The 27,986-nt window shown below is 37.3% G+C and overlaps 1 protein-coding gene across 9 annotated transcripts in view; it reads left to right on the top strand.

Annotated features, from left to right (window-relative positions):
- The window catches only part of LOC131438996 (uncharacterized), a 515,523-nt gene that overhangs the window by 400,427 nt on the left and 87,110 nt on the right, over nucleotides 1-27,986 (top strand). For all 9 annotated transcript variants that reach the window (XM_058609452.1, XM_058609453.1, XM_058609455.1 and 6 more), the window contains one exon: nucleotides 16,543-16,700. In XM_058609452.1, coding sequence (XP_058465435.1) covers nucleotides 16,543-16,700 — 158 coding nt within the window. The remainder of the gene's footprint in view (nucleotides 1-16,542; nucleotides 16,701-27,986) is intronic.

Here is a 27,986-nt window from a genome sequence, read left to right as displayed (position 1 = left end):
GACAATTGCGATAGAATCATTTTACTATTGCCGCTTATTCTAACTATGTGCATATAACCTTTGTATAAGTTGTGTCTATGAAAATGCCTGTGAATGCTCCACACAAGGATTTTGAAATATTGCAACCTAGTACGAGAATCATCAAGTTGAATCATCGATTCGATTTTCTGCGATAATTGTCAACTTGCGATTCTCTCTTGGGAAATTCCACACAGCAACGATCATTATCAGACTGAATATTTTTTCATGGGCCGTGAAATACTCAGAATATGATATATACAATATAGATAGCAATATAGCAGCTTCTGTCAAATGTTCGGCAATCACCAACACTGCATGAAATCGAAGCCCCACTAAATAAAAAAGTCATTAGAATCCGAATTTAAAAAGATGCAACCTTTTTCTTCGTTTGAATTTTATAATGCTGTGGTAGAAAAAACTATGGAAGTAATTTCTACATTTTAGGAGTTTTGTAGTATGTGTATGGTAGGATTATTTCGCCTGTTCGACACTAATAGCGCTAATTGTTGTCGTGCACGGTGTGCCTATACGAAATTGAACAAAACACGTTGGGTGCTTCGTTCAAAGGGCGGTAGTGTTTTCTTCTTCCGCACCAGCCCGTAGCGATTTTGCATCGTCGTTTTATATGACGCTTTGGACACTTATCATCCTATAATTCCGGAACCGGATGTCGGATCTGGATGAAATTGCACAGTATCTTTTAGGGCCACTAGTGCTATAATTTGAATCATGATTGGTGAAAATCGGTTTAACCGTTGCTTATAAATAGAAGTGAGTTCCGTTTTTAGAGTCTTTCTTCACTATTATCGATGCTTTCGGAACCAGAAACCGGGAATTAGTAGTCCCACAGTAGGTTCATATATCTACTAACTCACAAGATCTGTCAACTAGATGAATTTATCAGTAGGTTTTATACTCATAAAATTCAAAACTTTCCACTTATCGCGCTGTGATATCGAATCCGTGAGACCGATCTGGATCAACTTTTTGTGAACATTTAAAAAATTCTAAGACCTTTTGTTTGAATCTGAGTTTGTGGAAATCGGTTCAGCCATCTCTGAGAAAATGGAGTGACATTATTTGTCACACACACACATACAGAGACATTTTGTGATCTCGACGAACTGAGTCGAATGGTATATGACACTCAGCCCTCCGTTCAAAAGTCGATTTTCACAGTAATTGCATAGCCTTTCTATATAAGAAAGGCAAAACGGAAAAGTGCTCTGTATAAGGGATGAATAATGCGTACGGTAACGGCTCCCTATTTCAACTGAGCTCCTATTTCCATCTCATTACTTTGAACATGAATAATATTTTACAAGGTACCTGAACCAAACCGTGAAATGTTTTAAAATGATTATTTAAGCTATTGTAACACTTTCCCATTCGAATAAATGGTTTTAAATTTTTCGGTGATCGTTTTTTTTACATCTAAAAAAAACTCACTTTTCAATTTAGAACACATTTTCGTCTCAAGATTTACAGTTCGTCATGTTTCTGAATATCCACTAATCGATTCGTCTCAAAAAAATGATCACTATTTTGCACAATTACACTACTATTGAATACTGGATGACTGCATAATTAGTCATGTTCTCTTGCCACTTGTTTAATTAACGATTAACAACTTCAAAAATTACCCAACAAACAATAAAAGTTTCAAAAATACGAGATGAAAGTTTTTAACTTAGTTCACATGATTGCGCTTTGTTTTCATCTCATTTTGTTTCGCAAAGTTGTCAAGTTTTCTCATAATGTAACAAAAAAAATTTAATTTTCTTCTTCAAATTATCATCAACAAGATTTTTTTTGGTATCCTTGGCATTAGTTTAATTATATTGTTGATATTTATATTTCAATAATACTGTAGCTACACTCAAAATGCAATATCTCACAAACTAATAATCAGACAGCTGTCAAATTTATACACGTATCTTTTGAAGGTTTGTACTAACTAAAAATGGTATGGATTTAATTCTAGTGGCGCCCTCTCATAGAAACGATACGAACTTTTCAGCCGATCTGTTATATATAATATATTAAAGTTTATTTATTTATTTTGCCGCATTTGATTTGACACTTTAATTGCAAATGTAAATCGCCTGAATGAATTGAGCGATGTTGTTTGACCTTCAACAATTCCATTACCTGAAAACACAAACATCATTTGAACCATGCGAATAGAATGAAAAGCAAGTGACAGTTTTTTGTTGTTTATTTTCTAACTAATTTTCCAATAATAATATGAGAATCTAAGTTTTCGTTTCGTAGACAGAGTTGAGATGAGAAAATTCATTAAATTGGATGTAGTTACTGTGTGTAAATTTTTTAAGACATTGGATGGAGAAATTTGGTTCAATCGATTCACGAAGTTACTTGTAGCCATTTTGTTCAAATCTTATTTATTCTATGTTTAAGTGTCAAACATTGCCGAAATTGAGGGAGAAAATTAAAATCAATATGACCTTCAACATGTCTGCATTTAAGGACTCAGTCCAGTAGGTCGCGTATAACCACGTGTCTCGCTTACTGCGTATTACATTTCTCTTCATGCTTTCTCGCATATGTACAAAACATATGTACAAAAGGACTCTCGATGAGCCGGGTGACCAGAAAAGTTTCGATATTTTCGATTACAAGTTTGTACAAATGTGTCTGCATCCAATAAAGTTTTATTTCTCTCTCATGTTTCGTTACGTTACCAGGAAACTGGAGCAGAAAAAAATGGCGCGTCTATAAAATTCGACTTATCTTCACAAAAATAACATTCACTTCATTTTTTTCGCGACAACAAAGATGTTTTTATACACTAATCGCATCATAATTGAATTATCTAGACATTGTCAGGATAGATTTTTGATCCATGCTTTTGAAGGCAAAATATTCAATGAACAAGTTGAAAGACGACGTTTTCAGCTATGCAATTGTTCCTTCAGTAAAACTTTCCGGACCGCTAAAGTCAATGAATCATTCTGAAATTTTCACAGAATAATCTGAACTAATTTTCCAAGAGATTGTCAGTTGGTTTTTTTGATATTCGTCCCCGTTTCTGAGAAAATCAGATTTGAAGCGTAAAAATAGCCCTCTAAAACACACTGGCCTCAGCCCTTAAGGTCTGAGGACAGAGGGCCACGTGTTCAGTTTTGAATCGACCACGTGGCTCGCTCAATTCCCTTTGCGCATCGTATTTCTCTTGTACTCTCTCGTATATGAGCAAACTGTACCGGGTTGCCAGCATACATGTTATTATTTTGATGAGAAGTTTTATCACATTAATCTATCGTATGGATTGGACATTACATGGATTCCAATGAACAATGAAAAAGTATTCAACTTCCACAAAGATTGAATGTCTGTGTGTTTGGCAGCCTTGTCGAGCCAAATTTATTTCTCTCTCCTTTTTCAGAATGCTATCAGGAAACTAAAGCGAAAAAAATGGCGGGTGCATTGAAACTGACTTTGTTTTACAGAAAAATACAAGACTTTATTTTTTTCGCGATAACATATATGTTTTTATGTACTAATCGCATCTAAACTAAATCATCTAGACTTCGTCACGGTAGATTTATGATACAAGCCTTCAAAGCCGAGATATTCGATGAACAAGTAGAGGTATGCATTTCCGAGCGTTCCAATTTTCAGCACTTCTTCAGTCAGAAAAAAATACAACACGACCGCTAAACTCAATGAATCATTCTGAAAATTTCACAGAATTTTCTCAACTAAATTTCGAAGACATTGTAAGGTGGGGTTTTCTATATTCGGCACCGTTTCCAAGAAAATTTAATTTGAAACGGGAAAATAGCAAAAAACCTACCACTTTACGGTACTGTCCTCAGCCCTTAAGATTAAAATGTGATGATATTTGATCGAGCCACATGACGATATATTTTATTTTTATGCGTTAAAATTTTGAAGCACATATGCAGAATACTTCAAATGATAGTGAGGCTAGAACTTGAAATGTATGCATAGAAACACATGTTAAAAAAGTGTCGATTTTCAGCAGTGTAAATCTCAATTTCATCCATACGTAAAAATAAATAGATCTAGAAATGACTATAAATATGTAAAATAGAATGGCATGTCAGAAAGTCGGTTTTCACAGTGAGTGCATAGCCATTTCGTGTGAGAAAGGCAAAAACACCACTGCTTAATCCAACTAGTCGGGTGATAATGCTTTTCTCTAGTCGTTCAAACAGTCTCATTGAAAGATTAGCTTTGAACGTACATAAGGTTATTAAAATCGGCTCAGCCATCTCCGAGCAAATTAGCCGAAGATGAACCTATGAAATGTGCACGCAAACGAAATAAACATAGGGAACAATGTAATTTCACATAACTTCATGTTTGCAATATCGAATATTGCAAATCGTTGAAATCGATATTAATGATATATATATATATCGATAAGTTTCCCATCTCTACGAAAAGCCATCACATCATAGTAGACCGCGACACCAAAAAAAAATCCGGTGGTGCAGTACTTCGCACCTTCTCTGCACTGTTTGATGAGACATTCAACAGACTTTACTAAGTTCCAACGGCAGAATTAGGAGCTCGTAAATCTCTAAACCGGAGATTACGAGACTTGCAGCAAACAAGTACCCCGTTCGGTAGGTGTGAAAATGGTCATTTGCCACCGCAACCGTAAATGGAAAATGTCATTCCGCAAAAACCGATTCGGTGATGAAAGCATGACGAATTTCGAAAAATGTTGTTAATTCTGCATCGCTAGTGACAGTCTCTAGGCCCTGTGGGGCCCCAACCCGGCCAGGTCTGGTCTGGCCTGGCCTAGTGTACCCAAACTGTCAGCCATTCGAGAGTGCCGTTGCACGAATTTGCATTTTGCATGCCGCCGAGTGCTGCGGAGTGTTGCAACGCCGCCGATCTGCGACACGAGTTTCGTTTCTGGCTTATCCATGTCAGTTTCTGTTTATTTTTTTTTTGTTTCATTTTTTTCGAATCTTCTAACTCCCCTAAGTCGGAGTCTAAGAACATGTGCTGGGGTGCTGCGCGTGTACAGAATGCACATTTCCGCCACATAAACTGAACGCGTTTACGATGGAAAAGAAACACTATCAGCCTGGTCGTATCTCGCCGAACGGCACTGGAACACGGTCGCGCAGTGATACCTAATCTTGTTTAGCCTTACCCGCCCATCAGTGATCTGCGCCCGCGCCCTGACACACCACTCGTCCACGTCGTCATCCGTCGTTTGTCCGCGATCGGTGAATGTTTCTAAAAAACCTTGGCAGAGACGGTACAGTTTTTTTTTTTTTGTTTCAGTCTATTCGAGCCAATTCAGGGATCGTGTGGGGGAGGGGAAAAGAACTGAGGTTCGCAAACCAACCGAACAACTAAACATCGCCGGTAGTATGGAGTGCTATAACTATAACAATAAATTGTAACAACTTGAGCGAGAAGTGCGATCCGGAGGTCAAGATATAGCGTCTCCTGGTCGCGGATTTGAGCCGCGGTCGCTGCCGCGGGAGATAAAAATTAGTGGAAACTTTTGTTGGACAGAGTCGCGTTAAACTATGACCATTAGCTCAACGAGATTGCAGTAAAACTGTATCGAAATGGATATCAGTTCGTTGCATTTTTTTTTTGTTTTTAATGTGTTTCGTAACCGGAGAAAATATTTCAGTTCACCTTGAGTTATTGAACCATTGTGTCGCGAACGTGGGTTCCGAGTCGTGATTGTTTTGCACCAGATAGGTTCGGCCAATGAACAATGGACGGACTAACGTTATCGAACCGAATCTGAAGTATTCTGGCAATGCGAGGTGACTGATTGAAAATCAGGTCGTGGAAACAGTTCCACTATGAAGTATCGAGTCCACGTGCTCCGTTTCAATTATTCAAAAGAAACTGACCGACTGTCAACTCTAAGCCACTCCCTCCATTAGCCGAAATAAAATAACTTCACCACCCAATGCGTAATACGTAGAGAGGTGCTTAGAGGTGCTAACAATGTGATCGTGTAAAAACGGTCGACTTTCCCGTCTCGTCTGGCTCACCTGACAAATCGAGCTAATCCTCGGAGCACGGATCGCACCACGATCACCGTCTGGTGACAGCAAAACCCACAACCTTCACTCGATCAGTCAGAGGCAAGGTCGTCGTCACCGTCACCGAATTCAAACGTGGAATTCCAAAGTGGAACCGACTAAACCGAAGCAAGGTCAACACGGCATAGTTCCCAATAATAATAGCTCGAGAGTTCTTACACCCTCTCACCGGGGTTCGCACAGTGATCGCGTTGTGGTTCGCGAAATTCGGGTACCTCGGGGCCAAGTGGATTGATGCCTGCCTGCCTTTGTCATATGAAGCTTACGACCGCGGAGAATTATGCTCGGAGCATTGTTGCACGGGTATAATAGAGTTGCTGGCAAAAAAAGGTCACCCCCTGGCCCCTAACTTCAACAGGGGGTGATCAATTCCTCCGAGATGGTTTTGTCTGCCGTCTACCGCATGGAAACGTCACAAATGGGTGCAAGGGAGTGTTCGAAATTAGGGCATAAATCACTCAGCCACGGACAGGGTGCACGTGTGCGAACCTAATGCGAACCAACATACCGGCATTAAATTACTCAGTTCCTTTTTTTTTTTCCTCCTACTGCCAGATTAGCGCCGAACGGGCCACGAGGCCACCGAGAGTGCGCTTTGTCTAATGGCAATCATTTTGCAGTTCACGCTATTATTATGATCATTTATGGTTAGCTGGTCGTGGTGCCGTCGGGGTCTGAGCCCCATTGCAAAATTGTGCGGCTGTTTGAGAAATGGTCTCAATGGAATCCAATGCCAGAGAAATTATTAATTGCCGTTGCGATGTTGAGTGTAAATTACTGTTTTAGCTATGTGAGTTCAGTAATCAACGTTCCGTATGAATCACGTTATTCGTTTGTGGTCTTTGATAATCTCTGTCCTAAAACGAAAAAAAACATCGAATTATTGTCTTTGATTGTAAAATTATCCATCGAAGACTACGATCGTCGTTGGGAGGAGCCAGTATTGGTACTAACATAGTGCAGTCGTCATAGAAAGAGAAATTTCGTCATACCACGCTTAATATTTTGACACTTCGGAAATAAATAGAAATTTCTTATGGCACCTTTACTTCCGCTTCTCAGGGGACGAATCAAAGGATAAATTTTTACGTCAAATTATATTCGGAGTTGGTAGCACCCTCTCAGATTCTAATGAAAGCATGACAAACTCTACAGAAAAAAGTTACGCTAGTGATTTTCACAAAATAAGTCAAATTTTCGTAGCGGAATATTGAAAAAAATTGATTCAAAAAATTTAGAGTCGCTAATGTCAGATACATAGCCGCGAGATTGACGTAGGACTGCATTCGAGATGTGTACAGATATTAACTGATTTGATACCGTTTGACCGTTTTGGATTTTGTACTCCTGAAAAGGACCATTCAATTTCGGAATATTGCGTTTGTATTCTAGGAATTAGGGCGTCAGTTTAAGACACTTTTCTAAATAAGCTTTTTGCGTTACTTCCCGATCAGATGCACATAACAAAATCATAACACAAGTATATCAACAGTATGATATGTATAACAATTTGTGTTATTTTGAGATATTTGAACAATTGAAAGTTCAAACTTATGATAACAATGTAATAACAAAATCAGTTATGATATTTTATTTTCATTAGCAAGACTCTTGATGAAGTTCAATAATTGAAAAAAATAAGTTCTTCCGCAGCTTTATATCGAAATATAATGATCAGAATTTCAAAAAACTAAAAGAAGAAATCAGATCACTAAATAAATTATTCATTTAACAAAACAAAATCCTACAACAATTTTGGATTGAAACGATGCTCAAAGTTAGCTGGGATATAGTTTTTCTGTCTAATTTTTTACAACTATTGTTATAAATTTCTGCTTTCGGGCTTCTGTAGTTATATATTCATGTATTCAATTCAATATGTATTCAATAATAATTGTGATACAAACGTTTCAAAATCTGTTACGATTTGGTTCCCGCTAGAGTCTTTTTTTATGATTTTTGTTATTTTAACAGCTTACCAGCCAAAAATATTTCGAAATTTGTTACAAAATATTTCTGAAAAAATACTCCAGTTGTTATAATTCTGTTATTCCCATCTGATCGGGTTTTGGGGTCTTGGAAAAGACCGTTGCTGGCTTTGGAGTCTTGGAAAGGACTATTTTGTTACGAATGATTACGTTTGTATTCCAAGAAGTATGGCGCCAGTCAAAGTCATTTGTAAGTTTGAGTCTTGAGAATAAATAGAATAAATCATTACATAAATATTAAAAAAAACATAAATATAATCGTAACACAAGCCGCAAAAAATCGCTCATATATTTCAATATTTTATACATGTCTTTATTTGCGCTCGTTCGATGCGAATTTTACAGCTTAACAAATTATCCTAGATTTACACTGAACTGATGATTTCCACTTTCGATTTGCAAAGCTGTAATCCCAAACCGTTTTTTAGATAACATTCAGAGCCATTAGAACCGGATGATTTTGTATAATGTTCCCCTTCGTTATCTTTTTCTCCAATGCAAACGACCAGCAGCTGGATGACGCAATCGCTCTTGTTTGAAGCGAAACTCACAATTCGAATGTCCAATAGCAAATATGCTTACAGAAGAACAAATTTTTGTTTTTCTGAGTTTAAGCTTGAGAAACGGAGCCTTATATTCGTCATTTCCTGAAGTAATAAGTTGAATAATGCCGGGTATAGTTCCACTGTCTTCACGTATATGGCAAACGTGCAACAAGATCTATTTAAAGATTCTATCGATTCTAATGAAGATTTCATCAATTTTCTCATCTATTTTTTTGTTGTTTTGCCTTTCTCATATGGAAAAGGAATACAATCACTTTTGAACGGAGGCCCGGAGTTTTTTTACCATTCGACTCAGCTCGACGAACTGAGCTAATGTCTGTGTGTGAATGTGTGTATGTATGTATTTGTGTAAGTGACAACTAATGTCACTAAATTTTCTCAGAGATGGCTGAACCGATTTTTACAAACTTTGATTTAAACGAAAGGTCTTGAAATGTGTTCGAAAAATTGATCCATATACGACTTCCGGTTCCGGAATTACAGTGCGGTTAGTGAGAATTTTCAATTTCATGAGTATTTTTTTCAAAATTGATGGCGAAACGAGGTACAAATTTTTAACAAACTTACTGGTTTATTTATCCAGTTGGTAGACCTTGTCAGTCAGTGGATATATAAATCTACTTTGAGACTACTAGTCACTGTTTTCCACTTCCAAATACACCGAGAATAGTGAAGAAAAGCTCCAAAAACGAAACTCACATTGATTTCTCAGCTTGGGTCAACCGATTTTCACAAATCATAGTTTAAATTGAAGCTCTCAGTATCCTAAAAGATACTATGCAATTTCATCCAGATCCGACTTCAGGTTCCGAAATTTAAAAAAAAAACTTTCACGTGCTGGGAGGGAAGAAAAAAACACTACCGTCTAGCACACAGCGTGCTTTGTTCAAATTTGTATAGCGTGCAGGATTGCCACATTTCAGTCTATATTAACTTGACATAACTGTTTACAAATTGAAAAGGTGATGGTAGTTACCAAAGAAAGTTTTTGCTTTTATTAAAGTTTGAAAAATAATGAAGGAATCTTCTAATGATGTTTTTGAAAACATAAGAAATATGAGAAAGGCATCGTTACACCACCAGGTGGATAAAAAAGGGTTTTTTTTAAATCATATCCAATACCTCTCAAAAATCACCCTTTATTAGTAGATTGTGTGAATTTTGCAACTTTTTCTGCTTCGCTTCCAGAATTGCATAATAATATTATGCATGCTGTGATTAATAATAATTAGTGTGATAATAATGACAATATTAAAATTTTAATGACCAACGCTGCGACTGCTGTATGTTCGAGACGCACAAAATCCTGTGCTCATGTTACTTCTATATATCTAATTCATCATAATAGCGTTTTTGATAGTAATCCAAATAGGATTTTTGATAGAGTCCCCATGTTATTTTATGGATTACTCAACTTTCGATGAACAAATTTTGATGAAATCGAATACAATGCCTTTGCTTCGACACTAAGAAATAATACCTTATATTCATTAAGACCTTATATTATATTCATTAAGACCTTTTATTGTCGGATGAATTAGAGAAAAATAAATAAATAAAATAAATAAATACCGCAGAAAAATCCTATTTTACTCCTTCTAATAGTAGCCTTTCTCATACTACTCATATTCACGAAATGAATTATTTCGAAATGAAATACAACTTACAATGCCTTCACAAAACGAGGATTACACAGCTATTTCAAAGGATTTCGTTCTTTCACACTATTTAAATTAAAATTTCCACACTTATTTGCTGTAATTCCGAAATTGAAAGTCAGCTCAGTAAAACCGTCATTCAGAGCGACGATGGAAAAACGGAAAAAAACTCTTCTTTAGTTGCTTGCTAATCCAACCAACTTTAGTTTCACCGATTTCCTGCTCGCGGGAAAATTCTTCTTAATTTGACAAACTTGTTTACCAATTCAAAGGGTTATGTTAGTTTATACCCAAATATACTTTCAAATTTTTATTCAAGTTTGCAATAAAAAATTTTTTTGACACAATCCTCTAGGAAGATTGAGACGTGTTTTTTAATTGTCCACCACAATTGGTTTGAAAATAGTAAAGGTATTCTGAAGATGATTTTAAGACATCTGTTTTGTAGAGTTTTGAAGCAATCATATATTTTGTTTGAGAGACAATTAATTATTACTAAAACATTAATTTCAAATCGCTCTCTATTGAGTTAATAATAGTAATGAAGTCATTGTGATGATAAAATAGAGATGTGCCGTCAGGAAATGACCGCGGGTTGGTGTTCACCTATATCATTATTGTACAAAAAAAATAATAGTGGTTCTATATTGCTACCCTGTGGCAATATAGATTATATATACAAGATTGGTACAGTCGCCTTCGATGGACACGAATTGTTTTCTTTTTGTCGAGTAGCATACGGATAATATAATTAGCGAAGCCCCTGATGCCATAACACTTAAGTTTGATCTGATTTCCGGTTCCGGAATTTCGATGTAATGAATGTTTGAAATGTCAAGCCGTCGTAGAGAGCGACAATGTGAAATTGGGAAAAAAATCTTCTAAATTGAACTCAAAACCTTTTCCAATGCATAAGTCATGTAAGTTGCAGGCCGTACGAATCGACTTCGGCAATACCGGTACCCGGAATGCGGTTCCGGAAGTACCAGAAGTTGCAATTGAAATCTCCAAAACGGATCACACTCTCTCTTTTCCGAAATGGCTCAACCGATTTTCACCAACGAAAAGCCAAAAAAAAATAATTCCAGAATATAAAACGCTGCTGCAAAATATTGAAAAACAAATCCTTTTATTTTGGCTCGAAACTATTTCGACTTATAGGCTATGCTAGTTAACGCCCGAACAAACTTCCTGTATATTGCTGTTTCTTGTATGTTGCTGAGAATTTGCAGGTCACATGAAAAAGGCAAGATCTAACACAACTAGACGGATTCAAACAATTCTTTTTCAGTATCTATTAATCGAAAACTAAACTAAAACTGAGGATCACAATCATCCAAGAATCTAACGTGTTTGTGCAAGGATTCCGTCTGGTTCAAAACTTGGAAAACTTTTACTGACCGAGAAATCCATTTGAAAAAAAAGGGTGGGTATTGCCACATACCTAACTGGAAGACGTCAATACGAATAAAACTGACATATTGATACCAAACTTCCGTGTATAGATAATCGATCGTGAAGGGTGATTTTTTTTTGCTGGTACCTTTTTGGCAACAGAGTTTTTGACAAATCACGCCTGAATCGTATCTTATGTCATTGTCAAACTTGCTCAGTTTAGTCTATAATTTAATCATGAATCGTCGATGAATCATTGATCGAGCGCTGGCAAAGTTGGAGGAAGGTCCACTTTTTTATCGAAAAATTTTTCACGACGACGAAGCTCATTCATTCCTGGTTGAATGGATAAGTCAACAAGCGTATCTGTAGTGAAGACCAGCCAGAAGTTACTATTTGGTGTGGATTACGGGCCGGTAGCAGAATCGGAAATGGAAGAATTGGACATGCCTGACATGTGGTTCCAACAGGACGATGCCACATCCCACTCGGCACGCAAACCCCATTAAAGGAACTGAATCTTGTTCCAAAATCTAGCTCCAGAATCAATGTTCCGAATTTAGTTCGAACCTGGAAATGAATTTTAAAATTGAATTTACGAATTAAATTCTGAGCCTGAATTCATCTAATAAATTCTAGATCAGAAGCCAGTTCCAGATCTAATATTTAAATCCCGAATTTTGTTTAAATCCTGAAGTATTTAAAATAAAACCAGAAGTTGAAATCCCAAATCAGAATTTTGGATTTCCGAACATAAATCATGGAAATAAATCCAGTTACAAAATCTATCCAAAAAACTAGTGCACGTGATGAGTTTTGCTCATTGTTTCCAAAAGTTTGAGATAACCTTATTTTCAAATTATCAGGTGTACAACTTTGCTTCCGCCGTTTTCCAATAGGTGGCTGTACCGGCTGAGGCTGTTCAAAATACATAGATGATAATGCCTTTAAAGTGAGTGTGTACAGTGCCTAACGAATTGTCATCGCCGTTTCAGCGCATCGAATGCTCTCAGAAACTCTCGGTGATGCTGCTTTGAGTAAAAGAACGTGTCGGGAGTGGTTTCAGCGTTTTAAAAATGGTGATTTCGATGTCGAAGACAAACATGGTGGTGGAAGAGAAAAAACCTTCAAAGATGTACAACTAGGAGCATTGCTTGATGAAGATTCTTGCCAAACCCAAGAAGAGCTGCCGGATCGTTGGGAGTGAGTCAAAAGAGGACTCCTTTTTTCGAGTCGGGATCCGAAAATTGCCGGAAAGATGGGAGAAAGTTGTCGCTAGCGACGGACAATACTTTGAATAATACATCTTTAAGCACTATTTCGCAATAAAGCTTTTAATTAGAAAAAAACGGCGGAAGCAAAGTTGTACACCTGATATGTATGGTTATCTCCCATTGTTCAGAATTTTATCATAAATTGTTGATCATATTTCTAATACCATAGAGAAAATGTTTTACTGCGTTTAGTAATAACTGGTTCCAAGAAATAGATTGAACACTCTGAAATAAAAACAAGAATTATAAGATTAACAAAAAAAATTCAAATTGGAAAAAAATTAAATTTCTTCTTCAGTTTCTATTGTAATCTTGAATTTATAATCTACGTTTATTGTCAATTTAATTACCATTGAATTTCATGTCTAGATATCTCCAAAACAGTTGAGTAAAATTATTGTATTTCATGCGTAGAATCAAATTCTATTGCTCAAATGAATCTTCTTCATCCGAAACTGAAAACTGAAAAAATGCAAAAAAAGCTAGTACTGTTTAGTTCACACTAATCAAATTTACAATAAATTTGGATTTAATGTTTCTTTTAGGTAATAAATTTATCTTAAAAAAATAAACACAGATTTATTTTCAAGTTTTACTCTATCAAGTAATTTTTTAGTTCTTCAAAAAGTGTAGGACTTTTCATTTCCTGTGAATAGCCCGCCTGGGTTCGATTCCCAACCCCGCACATAGGGTCAGAAAGTTTTTCTGGCCCGAAGAGGCAAATAACTTTAAGGTTAAAACCTCTATAATTGAAACAAAAAAAAAATGTTTTCTGTGAATAAGTTTTCAAAGTGCTGAATCGTTTTCCCAGAACTTCTTTTCGGATACAAAATATATTAGTTTTTTTGTAGTTAATTTCTTCACAAAATTTGTTTGCAATAAACTGGGGAATCTTTTGGTCCATGTTTGGAATGAAATCTGGAATCGAACTTCTAATTAAGCTATAGAGTATTTTATTTGAAGCAACTTCGCTGAAGAAGTTAGTTTTCTAGTTTTTTATTTGATAGGTGAAAAAAATTTAAAAATATTCTGTGGATAGCAATGTCATGGCATACTAGTTCGAAACAACAATATTTCTGACTCCTAATTATTCAAACTCAATCGAATCAATCCGTTTGGTAATAGATTAATTGTTAAGCGGAAAATTTACTTTCGGTTTAGAAACTTATACGGGTTTAGTTAAAACCATCATATTGTTGAATTGCTATGTTTTGGCGTTTAAGAATTATTCGACTTTTTTGGTTTTTTTTGTAAGCCTATTCAAGCATTATTTAAGAGTTAAAAAATAAGATTCCATTTCAAACTTTCTTTATTTTATGACCTTCCAGATGCCGTATAACATTGATATTTGTCGATCTGGCATCTGATGAATGTTGATATTAACAGGCTGACTAGCTTATGTAAAAGTACTTAGTAGAACAAAATTGTGCGCAGTAATTTGCTTGACAGCTCTTCGGAAGACCATTTTCTTGTAAAACTACTCACAATAAAGTAAGAGAAAAATAAAGTGATTTTTAAAGAACCACCCTATTTTTACTCCGAAAAAATTATGTAACTCGATCAAATGAAGACCTAGGAAGGTGGCTTCTTCTGAAAAGTTGTGCAGAACAAAATAACTTGTAAACTTTGTTTATAAGTGTAATAGTTTTTTCAAAAATAATACATAACACATGGATCAATAAGTCCCGAGACTAAAGCAGCGATGGCGCTCGTAGTAAACCAGTAACCACGTCTTTCTAGAGTACTAACTTTTGCTTCGAACGGGTCAAAATTTTAAGTCGATCCGACCAGAAACCGCTGAGTTATCGAAGTTGGAGTAAAGTCGTTTTGTAGTTTGTTTAAAAATGGAAAAATCCGAATTTCTTGTTTTGATAAAACATTGTTTTTTAATGTGTAAAAACACCGTGCAAGCAAAACAATGGATTGAAAAATGTTATCCGGACTCTTGTCCATCAAAAGCAACGATTTGTCGGTGGTTCGCCGAGTTTAAACGTGGTCATACCGACACAAATGACGCGGAACGCTCGGGTAGACCTGTGGAAGCCGTTACACCGGACAATGTGAGTGAAGTGACAAAAATTATAATGAAAGATCGTAAAGTGAAGCTCCGTGAGATTGCTGAGATGACACAGATATCATATGGAAGTGTATTTACTATCCTTCATGAAAAATTGAGCATGAAAAATGGGTGCCGCGATTGCTTTCGATGGAACAAAAACAAATCGATGAAAACAATGGCGAAATTGAACGAATTGGGCTTTGATCTGCTTCCCCACCCCCCATACTCACCAGATTTAGCCCCCAGTGACTACTGGCTCTTTGCTGATCTTAAAAAAATGCTCCAGGGAAAAAGATTTTGCTCAAATGAGGAGGTCATCGCTGAAACTGAAGCTTATTTTGAAGCGAAAGATAATTTTTTTATAAACATGGTATTGAAAAATTGGAAAAACGTTGGAACCATTGTATTCTTCGCTGCATGATAATCCGCGCCAAAAGCAGAAAGAGTTTACTCTATCCTTGGACGTAGATGGTGATAAGGCCTTTGAATGATTTTGTTAATTTTATCGGAATTGAAATTGATAATTCTTCGGAAGACCATTTCTACTAACAACAAAGTTAGAGAAAAAAAAAGTGATTTTCAAATAGCTATTCTACTTTTACTTCGATCGATTGAGCCTTCTCCAGCAAAGTTTCACAAAACAAAATTTCCCACAATTTTGCAATAGATTTCAATCAATTCAAAATTCAATTTAAAAAATGTTAGATTCCAGATTTCGTTCCAAACATGCACCACCCTAATGACCTTCCACCTCAAAAGATTCGCCAGCTGATTGCACACAACTTTTTTACAAAAAAAACTAATACTTAATAGCGAAAAAGTTCTGTCTCGCTAAATTCCAGTTCCAGTCCACTGAGCAGTGATATGGAAAATGTGCATAAAAAATTCATTCGCTCTTTTCGAAATTCGCTCTTGCTACACGGATTTCGGAAATTGCTTTATTCACTTTTCTGCGTGTTGCCAACTCAACACTTTTGTGACAGCTTGTAGAGAATACAGTTTGTATCACGAAACGAAGATTTCCGATCTAGTTACCGCTGAAAAAAAAACATCAGTAAATAAACAATTCTTCAGAGTGGTTGCATAAGTTTACTGGTTGCCCTCGGCAAATTACAGTTTAACGGTTTTATTTAATATTTCTGTCTTTTCAAAATCATTTCGAAAACAAACGATTAAACGTTGGTGTTCCGAAATATCAGTTGAAGAATTTCAGTGAGTGCAAGGATTTTTCAAATCCAATAAATTTGAAAATGATCAAAAGTAGTTTTCCAAGAATTATGAACATCACAACAAGCAGACACCTCCGGCCATTATTCATCGTATTTTGAGTAATCTCGCAAATCTCCATTAGCCAAACACCGATATTTTCCGATGCCACTTTCCCTCGCACCATGAATCTCTGTTCGTAAATAATCCACTCGCATCCGATAAGATCTATATGCTTATTATACTAATAAATTCTTCTTTTATCTCTCCGAAAAAAAAAACAATTCTAACCCCACAGGAACACATCCAGGAAGTGCTGGACAAATGGACACAGATCGACGACGAAATCTGGGCAAAAGTGATCGTGTTCGAGCGGAATCGCCGCGTGGCCAAGGCCTACGCCCGTGCGCCAGTTCTGACCATCAACGGATCGGACGACGGATTCGACGGTATGCGGTAAGTACCTACCATCCGGGCAAGCAAGCAAGCAAATTCGTCCCTGTTTGATTTCGGGGGTGATTTATCGACCAATTAAATTGCGATTAACACCGGGGACGGGAACTTAAGTGTCCGTCAGATTTCCAGCCAGAGTCCCATCGAATTGATGATGAGAGAATGGTTTTTTTGGAATTCTCGGCGAACGATTAATCTTATGGCGCGTAACGCCTAAAGTGCACTTTTCTTTGAAGGCTGCAATTTTAAGAATGTTCCGAAGGCAGAAAGAAAACAATGAAGATGTTAACTGGCTAATGGTCTCCTTCGGTTCGGTTCGGTTCCGAGTGGGGGCCCCGTTAGTTCCCAAATGCAATCATCATTTAACGCTAGCATGCTGGCTGTTTTGTTGCCTGTTTTATCCGAGGCCAACTCGAGTCTGCTCGATTATGTTGTTATTAGTTCGCATTTGGAGACCATTAGAAGGTCGTACCGCTGCTGCCATTCCCTTTCACGGTTGGAGGCTGATATTAACGAACGAGAGCGCTTGCAGCGCACCTCCATTCACCAGCCTTATTCTGGTTCCACGCTCGCGGTATCGCGAATGAGAGGGCCGTGTAAGATTGGCTTACTCGAACCAATTGTGGCTGGTAAGGCATTAAATTTGGCTTATGCTTATTAAAAAAAAATAGGCTCTACTACGGCTGTTAATAACAGGATCGGCTTACCATCAGCGAACGTGATCTGATCTACGTCGACACGAGGAAATTGCAATCGGTTCGAATGACTTATTCATGATAAATTGACCAAACCAGGGGATTTATGATCCAGTTTGTGGCCTGAATAGATCTCCGGCCGCGCCAGCCAGGCCATTCGAGAGCAGTTTCAAAGTGGACTTTCTAATTTAACGCTGACAAGTGACGAAGTGGTTTTGAACATTCCCGAAAGGTAATCCGATCGAAATGCTTTTGTTTCTCATGGTAGCTCGAAAAAGTCCTCGAGCAAATCTCATCAAAGTGAAACTCTCTTTCAAATAGTTTTCACACACGGATGCCAATTACTTTCGTACCACCCATAATTGATTTTTCCTCTTGGGAGTCGAATCCATTCAACAATTAAATGCCACCCTCGGAACAGACTTCGATTCATTTAGCAAACTTTAAAAAAATGCACTCTTCAATGCTCGATTGTTCGGCTAATTTGTTCGGGAGCCATCACCGCTTATTCCGCATTACTGCGGCGAAACGAGAAGAGAAAAACGTTATTAGTGTCAGAAATCGTAAACTGGCCAATCCACATTCATGATCAATCATAATTCGCTAGCAATAACTCGTCGTCGTACCGATTACAAAATGAGTGTCGCGGCGGTATGCGATATTTCATACCTCAAAACCAGTTGCAGTTGAAAGCAACTGTGCTTAGCAAATAAATGTTTAGCAATATGAAATGTTGTCCTATAATGTTTCATAGTTCACTATTTTGGACTTGTCAATGGAACTGAAAAACCGAGGTGATCTGAACTGAAATCGCGTTTCTGAATTGGTGATCGGCATAAATTATCCATCTAAGTGACTGATTGCTGAAAGAAGGGGACATATGGTTTAAACATCTGGTGTTACAGTTCTTATTATATTCCACACTCGGACACTGATAACGATCAAATTAAAAAGAGTTTTCGAATACGATTAGAAAAAAATATGCAATTTAAATAAACAGTCCCATGGGATGGGATGGGTCAATTCAGTACAATTTTTGCCATGGTTCGCTTCACACTGAACCAGCCTCAAACTCAAACTGAAGAGCTCAAGGCAAACATTCGTGCTGAAACCGACGCTATAACACCCGAGATTCTCGAAAAGGTAATGGCAAACGTAGAGAAAAGGAACCATTTTGTAATTGTCAATAAAGGTGGCCACTTCATTGATATTTTTTGTATCTTATGTTACATGCCAACATAAAAGATAGAGAACCCTATTTAAAGACTGTCCCAGAAAGTATGGACGCACTTTGATTTCGCTGTAAATAATTCACAAGTGTTAGATATTCAAATTTTATTCGATATATTGATAATATTATACTACAACAACAGAGTATTATTCTCAACATTTGCTACTTAGCCATTGTGGACTAGCTGGCGCACGTTCCTCATTAAATTCCGTACAGACTTCTTGGCGACAAATTTTGCCACTTTTTTCCAATCTTTTTCAAACTGTTGAGTGGTTTCGGCTGCCGAGACATGTTTCCTAAGATGTGCCTTCGTTAATGCCCAAAATTCCTCAACTAATCGAAGTTGTGGACAATTTGATTTCGAGTAGTGGCAAGAAGCAAGATCTGGCCAGAAGACAACAGGATCCTTGTGGCTTCGAATGATGGGTAGAAGACATTTGTTGTAAACATTCCTTGATGTATATATCGTTGGTCATTGAATCAGTGGTGATGAAGGATTTCGAAATCTTACTGCAGCTACAAATTGCTTGCCAGACCATAGTTTTCTTACCAAATTTTTCGACTTCAATCGATGTCTAGGACTGGTTTAACATTTGCCCTTCTCGCACCGTATAATATTGCGGTCCCGACAAGGATTTGTAATCGAGTTTCACGTAGGTTTCGTCATCCATGATTATGCAGTTCAAATTTCCAGCAAGAATCGTATTGTACAGCTTTCGAACCCTCGGCCTGATCGATGCTTCTTGTTTCGGACTACGTTTTGGTTGTTTCTGCTTCTTATAGGTTCGAAGATTCAAACGTTCTTTAGCACGAAGAACATTTGACTTCGAAATGCCCACTTTTTTGACCACCTCTTGAACTGAAACCTCCTTCTTTTGCTTGAACGCCTTCAGTATACGTTTATCCAACTGAGGGTTAGCAGGACCTTTTTTTCGACCCGTTTTCGGTTTATCCTCAAAGGTGTTATCCTCGCCGAACTTCCTGATTGAATTTCGCACGGCTTTTTCACTTACTCCCTCCATTTTTGCTATCTTTCTCAGTGACAGTCCGCGTTCTGTGCACCGTTTGTACACAATTTTTCTACGTTGATCTGCTGAAAGTCCACGCATTTTGAAACAAACTAATGAAAACGAACAAACAACTGCACAAGTGGTTAGAGAAGAGTGTAAACAACAGCACGCAGCCATAAAAATTGACAGATGCTGAACCATTGCGAAATGGCAGCGGTTTTTGGTTGCGTCCATACTTTCTGGGACAGTTTTTATACCGAAAAAGTTTCATTGAAATATGAGCGGGATACGATTTGGCACAAAATTCGGCTATTCGAAAAGTACACTGTACACGGAAAAAAATTGATTTTCAAGATTGCAAGTTAATTTACAAAAAAAAACACCTTTTGCGAATTCAGTCAATTCAATTTTGTTCCAAGGACAGTCTAATTTTCAAAAAAAAAAAACGAACTAAATTATTTATCATACCCTACACTGAAAAAAAATCGATCTTGAAAATTTTAAGTCAAATTACAAAAAAACACCATTCTTTGTTTGAATAAAATTGTGTCCTTCCATATGTTGCAAGATGTGAAATTTCCTAACAAATTGAGTTCCATTGGATTGATGCGTGATTTTTCTACCTACAATTGCCCAATGCATTTCTGGGGACAACATTTTATCAAAATCAAAAAATGTATCCTTTTTGTAAATCTCGATATGAATTATTTTTCCAGAATTTTATTTAAAAAATTTATTGAAAATCACTAGCAAATAACAAATTGAACAAAAAAACTACTACTTTACTACTTGAGTACTAGGGCGCAGTTCTGTGATCATATTTTATGATATGCTAATCGAAATGTCATCCCTTTCTTCTAAAGGCCGTACTTGCAATTTTCTCTAAAAGTATTAGCTGGAGTGAAAAGCATTCTCTTTGGGAATGGGAGGAAAATTGGGTTAGTCTAACGTCGATTCAAGTGAATTCTTCAAAATACTCTGCTTTGGTGAGCCATTTTATTGGTTTGATAACAGATAGTAACCCGAGAGAAACCGAATCTGACGACGGAGAAACATCTGGAGCAATAATACTCGCTATAGATGGTTTCCCCTTATTCGAGATAGTCCACAATATCATATCAGAATTACCAAACACGCTTCCGAAATGCGCTGACGTTCGTAGTTTTGGTCTAAAGTTGGTATGCTTGATACCAAGCGGCAGCATGATTTTGGTCGCATTTTTACGGTTAAGCAGAGACTATTATGTATTAGTAAGTTGTTAAAAAGACTCAAAAATGATGACTTTTATATCTATTTTTTTGGGCAACTTTGCTGAGGTAGCCACCTTCCCAGCTATTCGTTTGATCGAGCTTTTCGGAGTGCAAGTAGGGTGGCTTCGAAAAATCGTTTTGCCTTTATTTATAGATAAGTATAAGAATTGTTGGAAAAACCGACTTTCGAACGGAGCCTCGGAGACCCATAGTGATTGTATTCTATATTGAATGGAAGCCTGAGAAGCTCTCTAGAGAAAATAAGACGAAAAATGATTTGATTTAATAACTTTAGCAATACTTTGACTGTTCTAAACTGGTTCAATTTACGTGTTGAAAATCTGTAGAGAAACGTTTGATAGTATCATATTTTTACATTCCCTCTTCGACTAATCAGTACCTTAGCGGTTTCTGATAAAACTGCCAATGCCATTTTCCGGTTCAACATGAACGGTTTAGCAGACGTAAAGTTAATATTATTTGCAAAACATTTGTTTTTCAAATGTATATTGCAATACATGAATTAAATTAAAATTTTCAAGATTTTAGTTAGGTCTTCATAATCAGTCATCAGTTTCTGGTCGTCATTTGTCAAAAACTTCTTGATCCGGAACTTTATTTTGAAGATAGTTATACTCTCATCACAGTCAAAGTCACCGTAGTAAGCAGAGTGTTTCAGTTGATGTAGTTTTAACTGTAATCACGATGTTCCGGTTATGCCACTGACATCACTCTGCCGTTTTTTTCGGGTGGCTAGACTTTTGATGTATTTGTATTTAACATGCTTCCGAAACCAAAACCCAAACAGCCAATTAATCTTAAAATTCGGCTTAACCTGTTTTATTATGGTTTTGCAATAAAATTAAGTTTAGTTAAATCTATCCATGTTGCACAACTAATGATACGAACTATCCGAGCCAAAAGTAGTAAAACTTGACACAGGCTTTAGTAGAACAATATTGACTGCAAGTCACTGACTGACCGGCCGAGAGCACCAAAGCACGAGGTGACGGGATCGTAACGAGTCAATCAAAAAGTTTATTTTCATTTGTGCTCTAAATGATTTCCTGCCAGTCCTGGTCTCGCGAGGTTTTTGAATGAATAAAACGCTTGACGGAAGCAAAATGGGGTAGAAAGGGCAAAAATGAGCGGTAATTAAGCCCAGCGTAAGCCGTTGTTATTGCACCATTAAATAATTGTTCGACTTCGTAATAGCAATGGTTTCACGCTACGGAGTCCAATTCCAAAGGCTAAAAGAAAATATGACTTCAATCAGTCCGAACGGACAAAGACACTACCAGTGATTACTGACTTACCGTTCTGTCTGTTTTTTTTTTGAGTTTGAAAAAGTGAATGTTACCAACGACGACGATGACGACGACAAAAAACAAACCAGATTAGATAATGTCGAGTGCGACTACCAGACAAATGGCAATCAAATTGAAACTCTCCAATTGAAGGAAAGAACGGCCGAAACCTTCTCTGAATTCGTCCGTCGTCGAATGATTCAACCTACCCTAAGCATTCCTGTTTCTGTTGCTCAGCTGGATGACATAATTTCGGGCGACGAAAAAACCACAATGAATTCCAATTTAGCAAAAGCGAGAGGTCGGATTTGAATTTTTAATTTTTTTTACAACCATGGTTTGTCATTTGTTTGCGGTAGCAGAACCTGTTCACATTAGGATGGAACCGATGAACCTTTTCGATGGTCAAAACAAATCAAATATTAATCCTATTATAACGACCAATGGTAATTTTCGTTCACCTGGCTAGCGCCTTCATCTGCTATGTGACAGATGATGTTTAGCATTGCTGTTTTATTATATTGATTAATTGGTAAAACATTTATAGAAGTAATTTTCACAACATTCGACGAACGGATATTTTGTGTTCTTAAACAGTTTTTTATTAATTATTCAATTTAACATCATTTTTCGTTTTTTTTGCGTTGAAAACTAATCCTATTTCATTAATTGATTGCGTATTAAGTTGTTTTTCTTTTTTTTCGCTCTTAACAATTTGATTGGTAGCAAAAAAATGGTTTTAGCTGGTTCGACAGTTTTTTGTTTTCTGTATTCTTTTTTTCTGTATTCTGCTTTCTTTTTCCAGTTTTCTGTCTTCTGTGGTCTGTCTTTTGTTTTGAGTCTTCCGCTTTCCGCTTTTGTCTTCTGTCTTCTGTCTTCTGTCTTCTGTCTTCTGTCTTCTGTCTTCTGTCTTCTGTCTTCTGTCTTCTGTCTTCTGTCTTCTGTCTTCTGTCTTCTGTCTTCTGTCTTCTGTCTTCTGTCTTCTGTCTTCTGTCTTCTGTCTTCTGTCTTCTGTCTTCTGTCTTCTGTCTTCTGTCTTCTGTCTTCTGTCTTCTGTCTTCTGTCTTCTGTCTTCTGTCTTCTGTCTTCTGTCTTCTGTCTTCTGTCTTCTGTCTTCTGTCTTCTGTCTTCTGTCTTCTGTCTTCTGTCTTCTGTCTTCTGTCTTCTGTCTTCTGTCTTCTGTCTTCTGTCTTCTGTCTTCTGTCTTCTGTCTTCTGTCTTCTGTCTTCTGTCTTCTGTCTTCTGTCTTCTGTCTTCTGTCTTCTGTCTTCTGTCTTCTGTCTTCTGTCTTCTGTCTTCTGTCTTCTGTCTTCTGTCTTCTGTCTTCTGTCTTCTGTCTTCTGTCTTCTGTCTTCTGTCTTCTGTCTTCTGTCTTCTGTCTTCTGTCTTCTGTCTTCTGTCTTCTGTCTTCTGTCTTCTGTCTTCTGTCTTCTGTCTTCTGTCTTCTGTCTTCTGTCTTCTGTCTTCTGTCTTCTGTCTTCTGTCTTCTGTCTTCTGTCTTCTGTCTTCTGTCTTCTGTCTTCTGTCTTCTGTCTTCTGTCTTCTGTCTTCTGTCTTCTGTCTTCTGTCTTCTGTCTTCTGTCTTCTGTCTTCTGTCTTCTGTCTTCTGTCTTCTGTCTTCTGTCTTCTGTCTTCTGTCTTCTGTCTTCTGTCTTCTGTCTTCTGTCTTCTGTCTTCTGTCTTCTGTCTTCTGTCTTCTGTCTTCTGTCTTCTGTCTTCTGTCTTCTGTCTTCTGTCTTCTGTCTTCTGTTCTCTGTCTTCTGTCTTCTGTCTTCTGTCTTCTGTCTTCTGTCTTCTGTCTTCTGTCTTCTGTCTTCTGTCTTCTGTCTTCTGTCTTCTGTCTTCTGTCTTCTGTCTTCTGTCTTCTGTCTTCTGTCTTCTGTCTTCTGTCTTCTGTCTTCTGTCTTCTGTCTTCTGTCTTCTGTCTTCTGTCTTCTGTCTTCTGTCTTCTGTCTTCTGTCTTCTGTCTTCTGTTTTCTGTCTTCTGTCCTGAGGTTTTGAGGTCTTTTGTCTACTACTTTTTGCCTTCTTTCTTCTATATTTCACAGGTTTGATATCTCAGTTATTTGAATATGTGTAGAAATATGCATTTGGTTTGCAATATTCAGGAATAATTTTAAAAGCAACTAGTTGTGAGCTCTTCGACTAATATTTTTGATTTGTTAATTTCTTCTGACGACGATAAATACGAGGTCTGTTCAAAAAGTTCCCGGAATTTTTTAATTGCGCGCGTCTGGGAGTCCGGTGGTCAATTTTTTTTTAAATTTTGTTGGTATGTCCCTAATGTATGGTTAAAATGTTCAGCTGTATTCATTGTTTACATTCTGTCTTGTAGCGGCTGGTGTAGACGTGTTTTTTTTTTTGAGCTCGGCGATTTTTGTCTTGGTGACGTTGGGTGCTTCCACGTGGACGATTGTGCTTTCGTTTCGACATCATAACCGTACACCCATGTTTCATCACCAGTTATGACCCTTTCAAGTTAATTTGGATCGTCGTTGACGTCGTTGAACAGCTCCTGAGCGATGGTAATGCGTTTGTTTTGGAACGAATTTTGCTGCCACTCGTTTCATGATGGCATGAGCCAACAGATATGCCTACTTCATCAGCAACTTCTCTAATAGTGATTCGGCGATCATCCATAATCATTTTTTCCACTTTTCCCACATTTTCATCGATTATTGACGTGCTGGGTCGACCGGAGCGTTCGTCGTCTTCAACGTCTTCGCGGCCATCTTGGAAACGCTTATACCACTCGTAAACACTTGTTTTTTTCATAGCAGACTCACCGTAGGCTCTCTGTAACATTTCGCACACTTGGTTACACTTTATTTCATTTTTCACGCAAAATTTAATACAAATTCTTCAATTCTTCCATTGTTTAAACTAACAAAAATCGCCGAGCTCAAAAAAACACGTCTACACCAGCCGCTACAAGACAGAATGTAAACAATGAATACAGCTGAAAATTTCACCATACATTAGGGACATATGTACCAACACAATAAAAAAAAATTTGACCACCGGACTCTCCAGACGCGCGCAATTAAAAAATTCCGGGAACTTTTTGAACAGACCTCGTATGAAAGAATGAACAGGATTGGACTGGTAGTATGAGTTTCAATTCTTTTAGGGGACTAACGATAAATCAGAAATTGAACAATGTCTGAATTTGATTATTCTCACACCTCCAAGGCTGCACATTTGGTAGAGCAGCTTCACAAATTGATTTTTGTTTGAACATAAAAGTTTTCCAGTGTAATCATTAGGATGCTAATGTACGCTCCTTCCAACTTGCTACTGTTCCGTGACTGTTTCCATTACAGCGCAGTGTGGCGAAACAGGAAAACGCGTATGCACAAACTGCATAAGAATGTAGGTTCGAGTCCTGCTTCGGAACCATTTTTTTTTCAACATATATTTGCCTTATTATATTGTTTTTATTCATTGGTTTTCTTACTCCACTTCTCCGCTTTGTACAATAACTGCTAATAACTCAAGTTTCGACGTAAGAAAAAACAAATTCAGGGTTTCTCCCCATTCCTTACTCTTATGAAACAAAGTCACTCAAGGTAAAAATACAAATATGCATTTGGACCATTACTTTTGATCGTTATGAGTATCCGAGCGAAAAATATCATAAGCACTGTAACACCACGTTTGAACCAGATGTCCCCTTCATTCTGCAATCATTCACTCAGATGGATAATTTGTGACATTCACCAATTCAGAAACGCGAAATTAATTCAGATCATCTCGGTTTTAAGGGATTTCATAGGAAATGAAATGATACAATCTTTAATATGAATCAAAGTTTTTGAAAACCGGTCGAACCGTCTTCGAAAAATAAAAGTTATTTTTCGTTTTGAGATTTTTAACCACTATTTCCGGAACCAAGTATTGAAATGAGTTTTTTTTTGCCGTAAATTAACAAGATCTTTTTTTTCTTTTTTTTTACGTTTCGTCTTAGACTCGTCAGTGCAGATCATTTCAAATTGATCTGCTTAATGCAAACTTTAACAGTTCAACTTGAACCGCTAAGCAGACGTAAAGTTAATGCTATTTGCAAAACACTTATTAATTGCGTTCTTCCGTCTAATACTGTCCGATTCGGGTATGGTCATTTAGGGGTAAACCTTAGTTTGTGCTTAGGCCACATAACCGTTTTTACTTTTCTTTAATTTTCGTCTTGCACGTCAGCAAAGACATGCCACTTCGGTACTAATTAATAAGTGTTTTGCAATGCTTAGCATGCTTTACGTCTGCTTAGCGGTTCAAGTTGAACTGTTTAAGTTTGCATCAAGCAGTTCAATTTGAACTGCTCTTCACTGACGCATCTAAGACGAAACGTAAAGAAAACTAAAAACGGTTATGTGCCCTACGTACAAAACTTAGGTTTACCCCTAAATATCAAGATCTGCCAATTAGATGGTTTCACCAACTAGTTTAGAATATCTTTAGCTTCTTTTTGCAATTGATTTTCGTTTTAACACTGATAATGACTATGACTTCAAACTCGAATGCCGGAATCTGAGTTCGTTGAAAGCGACCAAGCTTTCTCTGAGAAAAATAAGTGCACACAAATTCACAATTCATCATAAAAAGTGATTCCATACCCTTTCTTTATAAGAAAAACAAAATGGCATTCGTGTTTGAAGCACAGCATTTTTGGGAGGCAAAAGTTGGATCAGTATCATGAAGTAGATTACACCGTGAAATAGTCGTTTCGAGAGAAGCCCGCATGCTGCCGCTGGATGCCGCACTTGCATACTCAGATTTAAAAAGGCAAACGCGAGCGCACTTCGGCAGCATGTTCGGCTATGCTGATCGGTTGATGAAAATAGACTGAAATCGGCAAAATCAAGAGGAATGACCATGAATCGATTCTTTGGGTTTGTCACGGTACACTTTTCGGCCATTTTTTGTTTGATGATCACTAGTGTAAAAGTATACGTATAGCTAGACGTTCAAAATGGCTGGACTGGTTCCAAAAAAGTTTCGTATTTCATAAGGATTTGTTTTAGAAATCGAAAACGTAAAGAGCTGTTGAGAAATATTGTTTGCCAAGCTTGTACAACGAGTTGGTATATTTGGAAAAAACAAAAAGTTAGTCTTCACCATGTCTCGTGTGATAAATCTAATTAAAAAAAAACACCAAAACCCGCACTTGGAATCTTCGGAACTAATTGGCTCAAGTGGCACGTTCCCTCAATATGACACACTCTCTAAGTTTTAGTTTTTTAATGATTCGTCTTCGTGTTCAGTAAAATCAAATAAAATTGATTTTCCGATCTGTCAGGAAATCGTTGTAGCTCAGCTCACACTCCCGGTCAATTTGGCAAACCACTAAACTAACAGAAAATTTGTTCCTTGCGTTTGTAGGTTGTTGCACTTTGCCAGGAGACTCGGACAAATCAGAAACCTTTTAGTGAATTCCGCTGGATATTTTTGCCATCTCATGCCATATATCCGTTAATGAACGGTGCAAACGCGTGTGTAACTGTTCTTCCGAAAAGCACGACCCCGGGCCGGCTGTTTTGTGTTGTACCTCATCGAAAACCCAACCGGGACCGCCCAAACCGTTTGCACCGTGCCGCCATCAAACCAACCCCGAAATGTCAATGTCAATCTCACCATCAAAACGCGATGCGCGGTGCATGACGTCAACGAACTCCATTAAAACGCTTCTCGGTTCCAAACAGCTGCAGAAGCTTAACCAAGAAGATTTGGCTTTGAAAACAAAAATAATGAACTCATTCGCCAAAAAAAAAAAAAAAAATCAATTCCGGGTTCGCGAAA

This window comes from Malaya genurostris, chromosome 3 (genome assembly GCF_030247185.1).
Source record: "Malaya genurostris strain Urasoe2022 chromosome 3, Malgen_1.1, whole genome shotgun sequence".
NCBI classification, from domain to species: Eukaryota; Metazoa; Arthropoda; class Insecta; order Diptera; family Culicidae; genus Malaya; species Malaya genurostris.
This window is presented reverse-complemented; position numbering and strand designations above follow the sequence as displayed.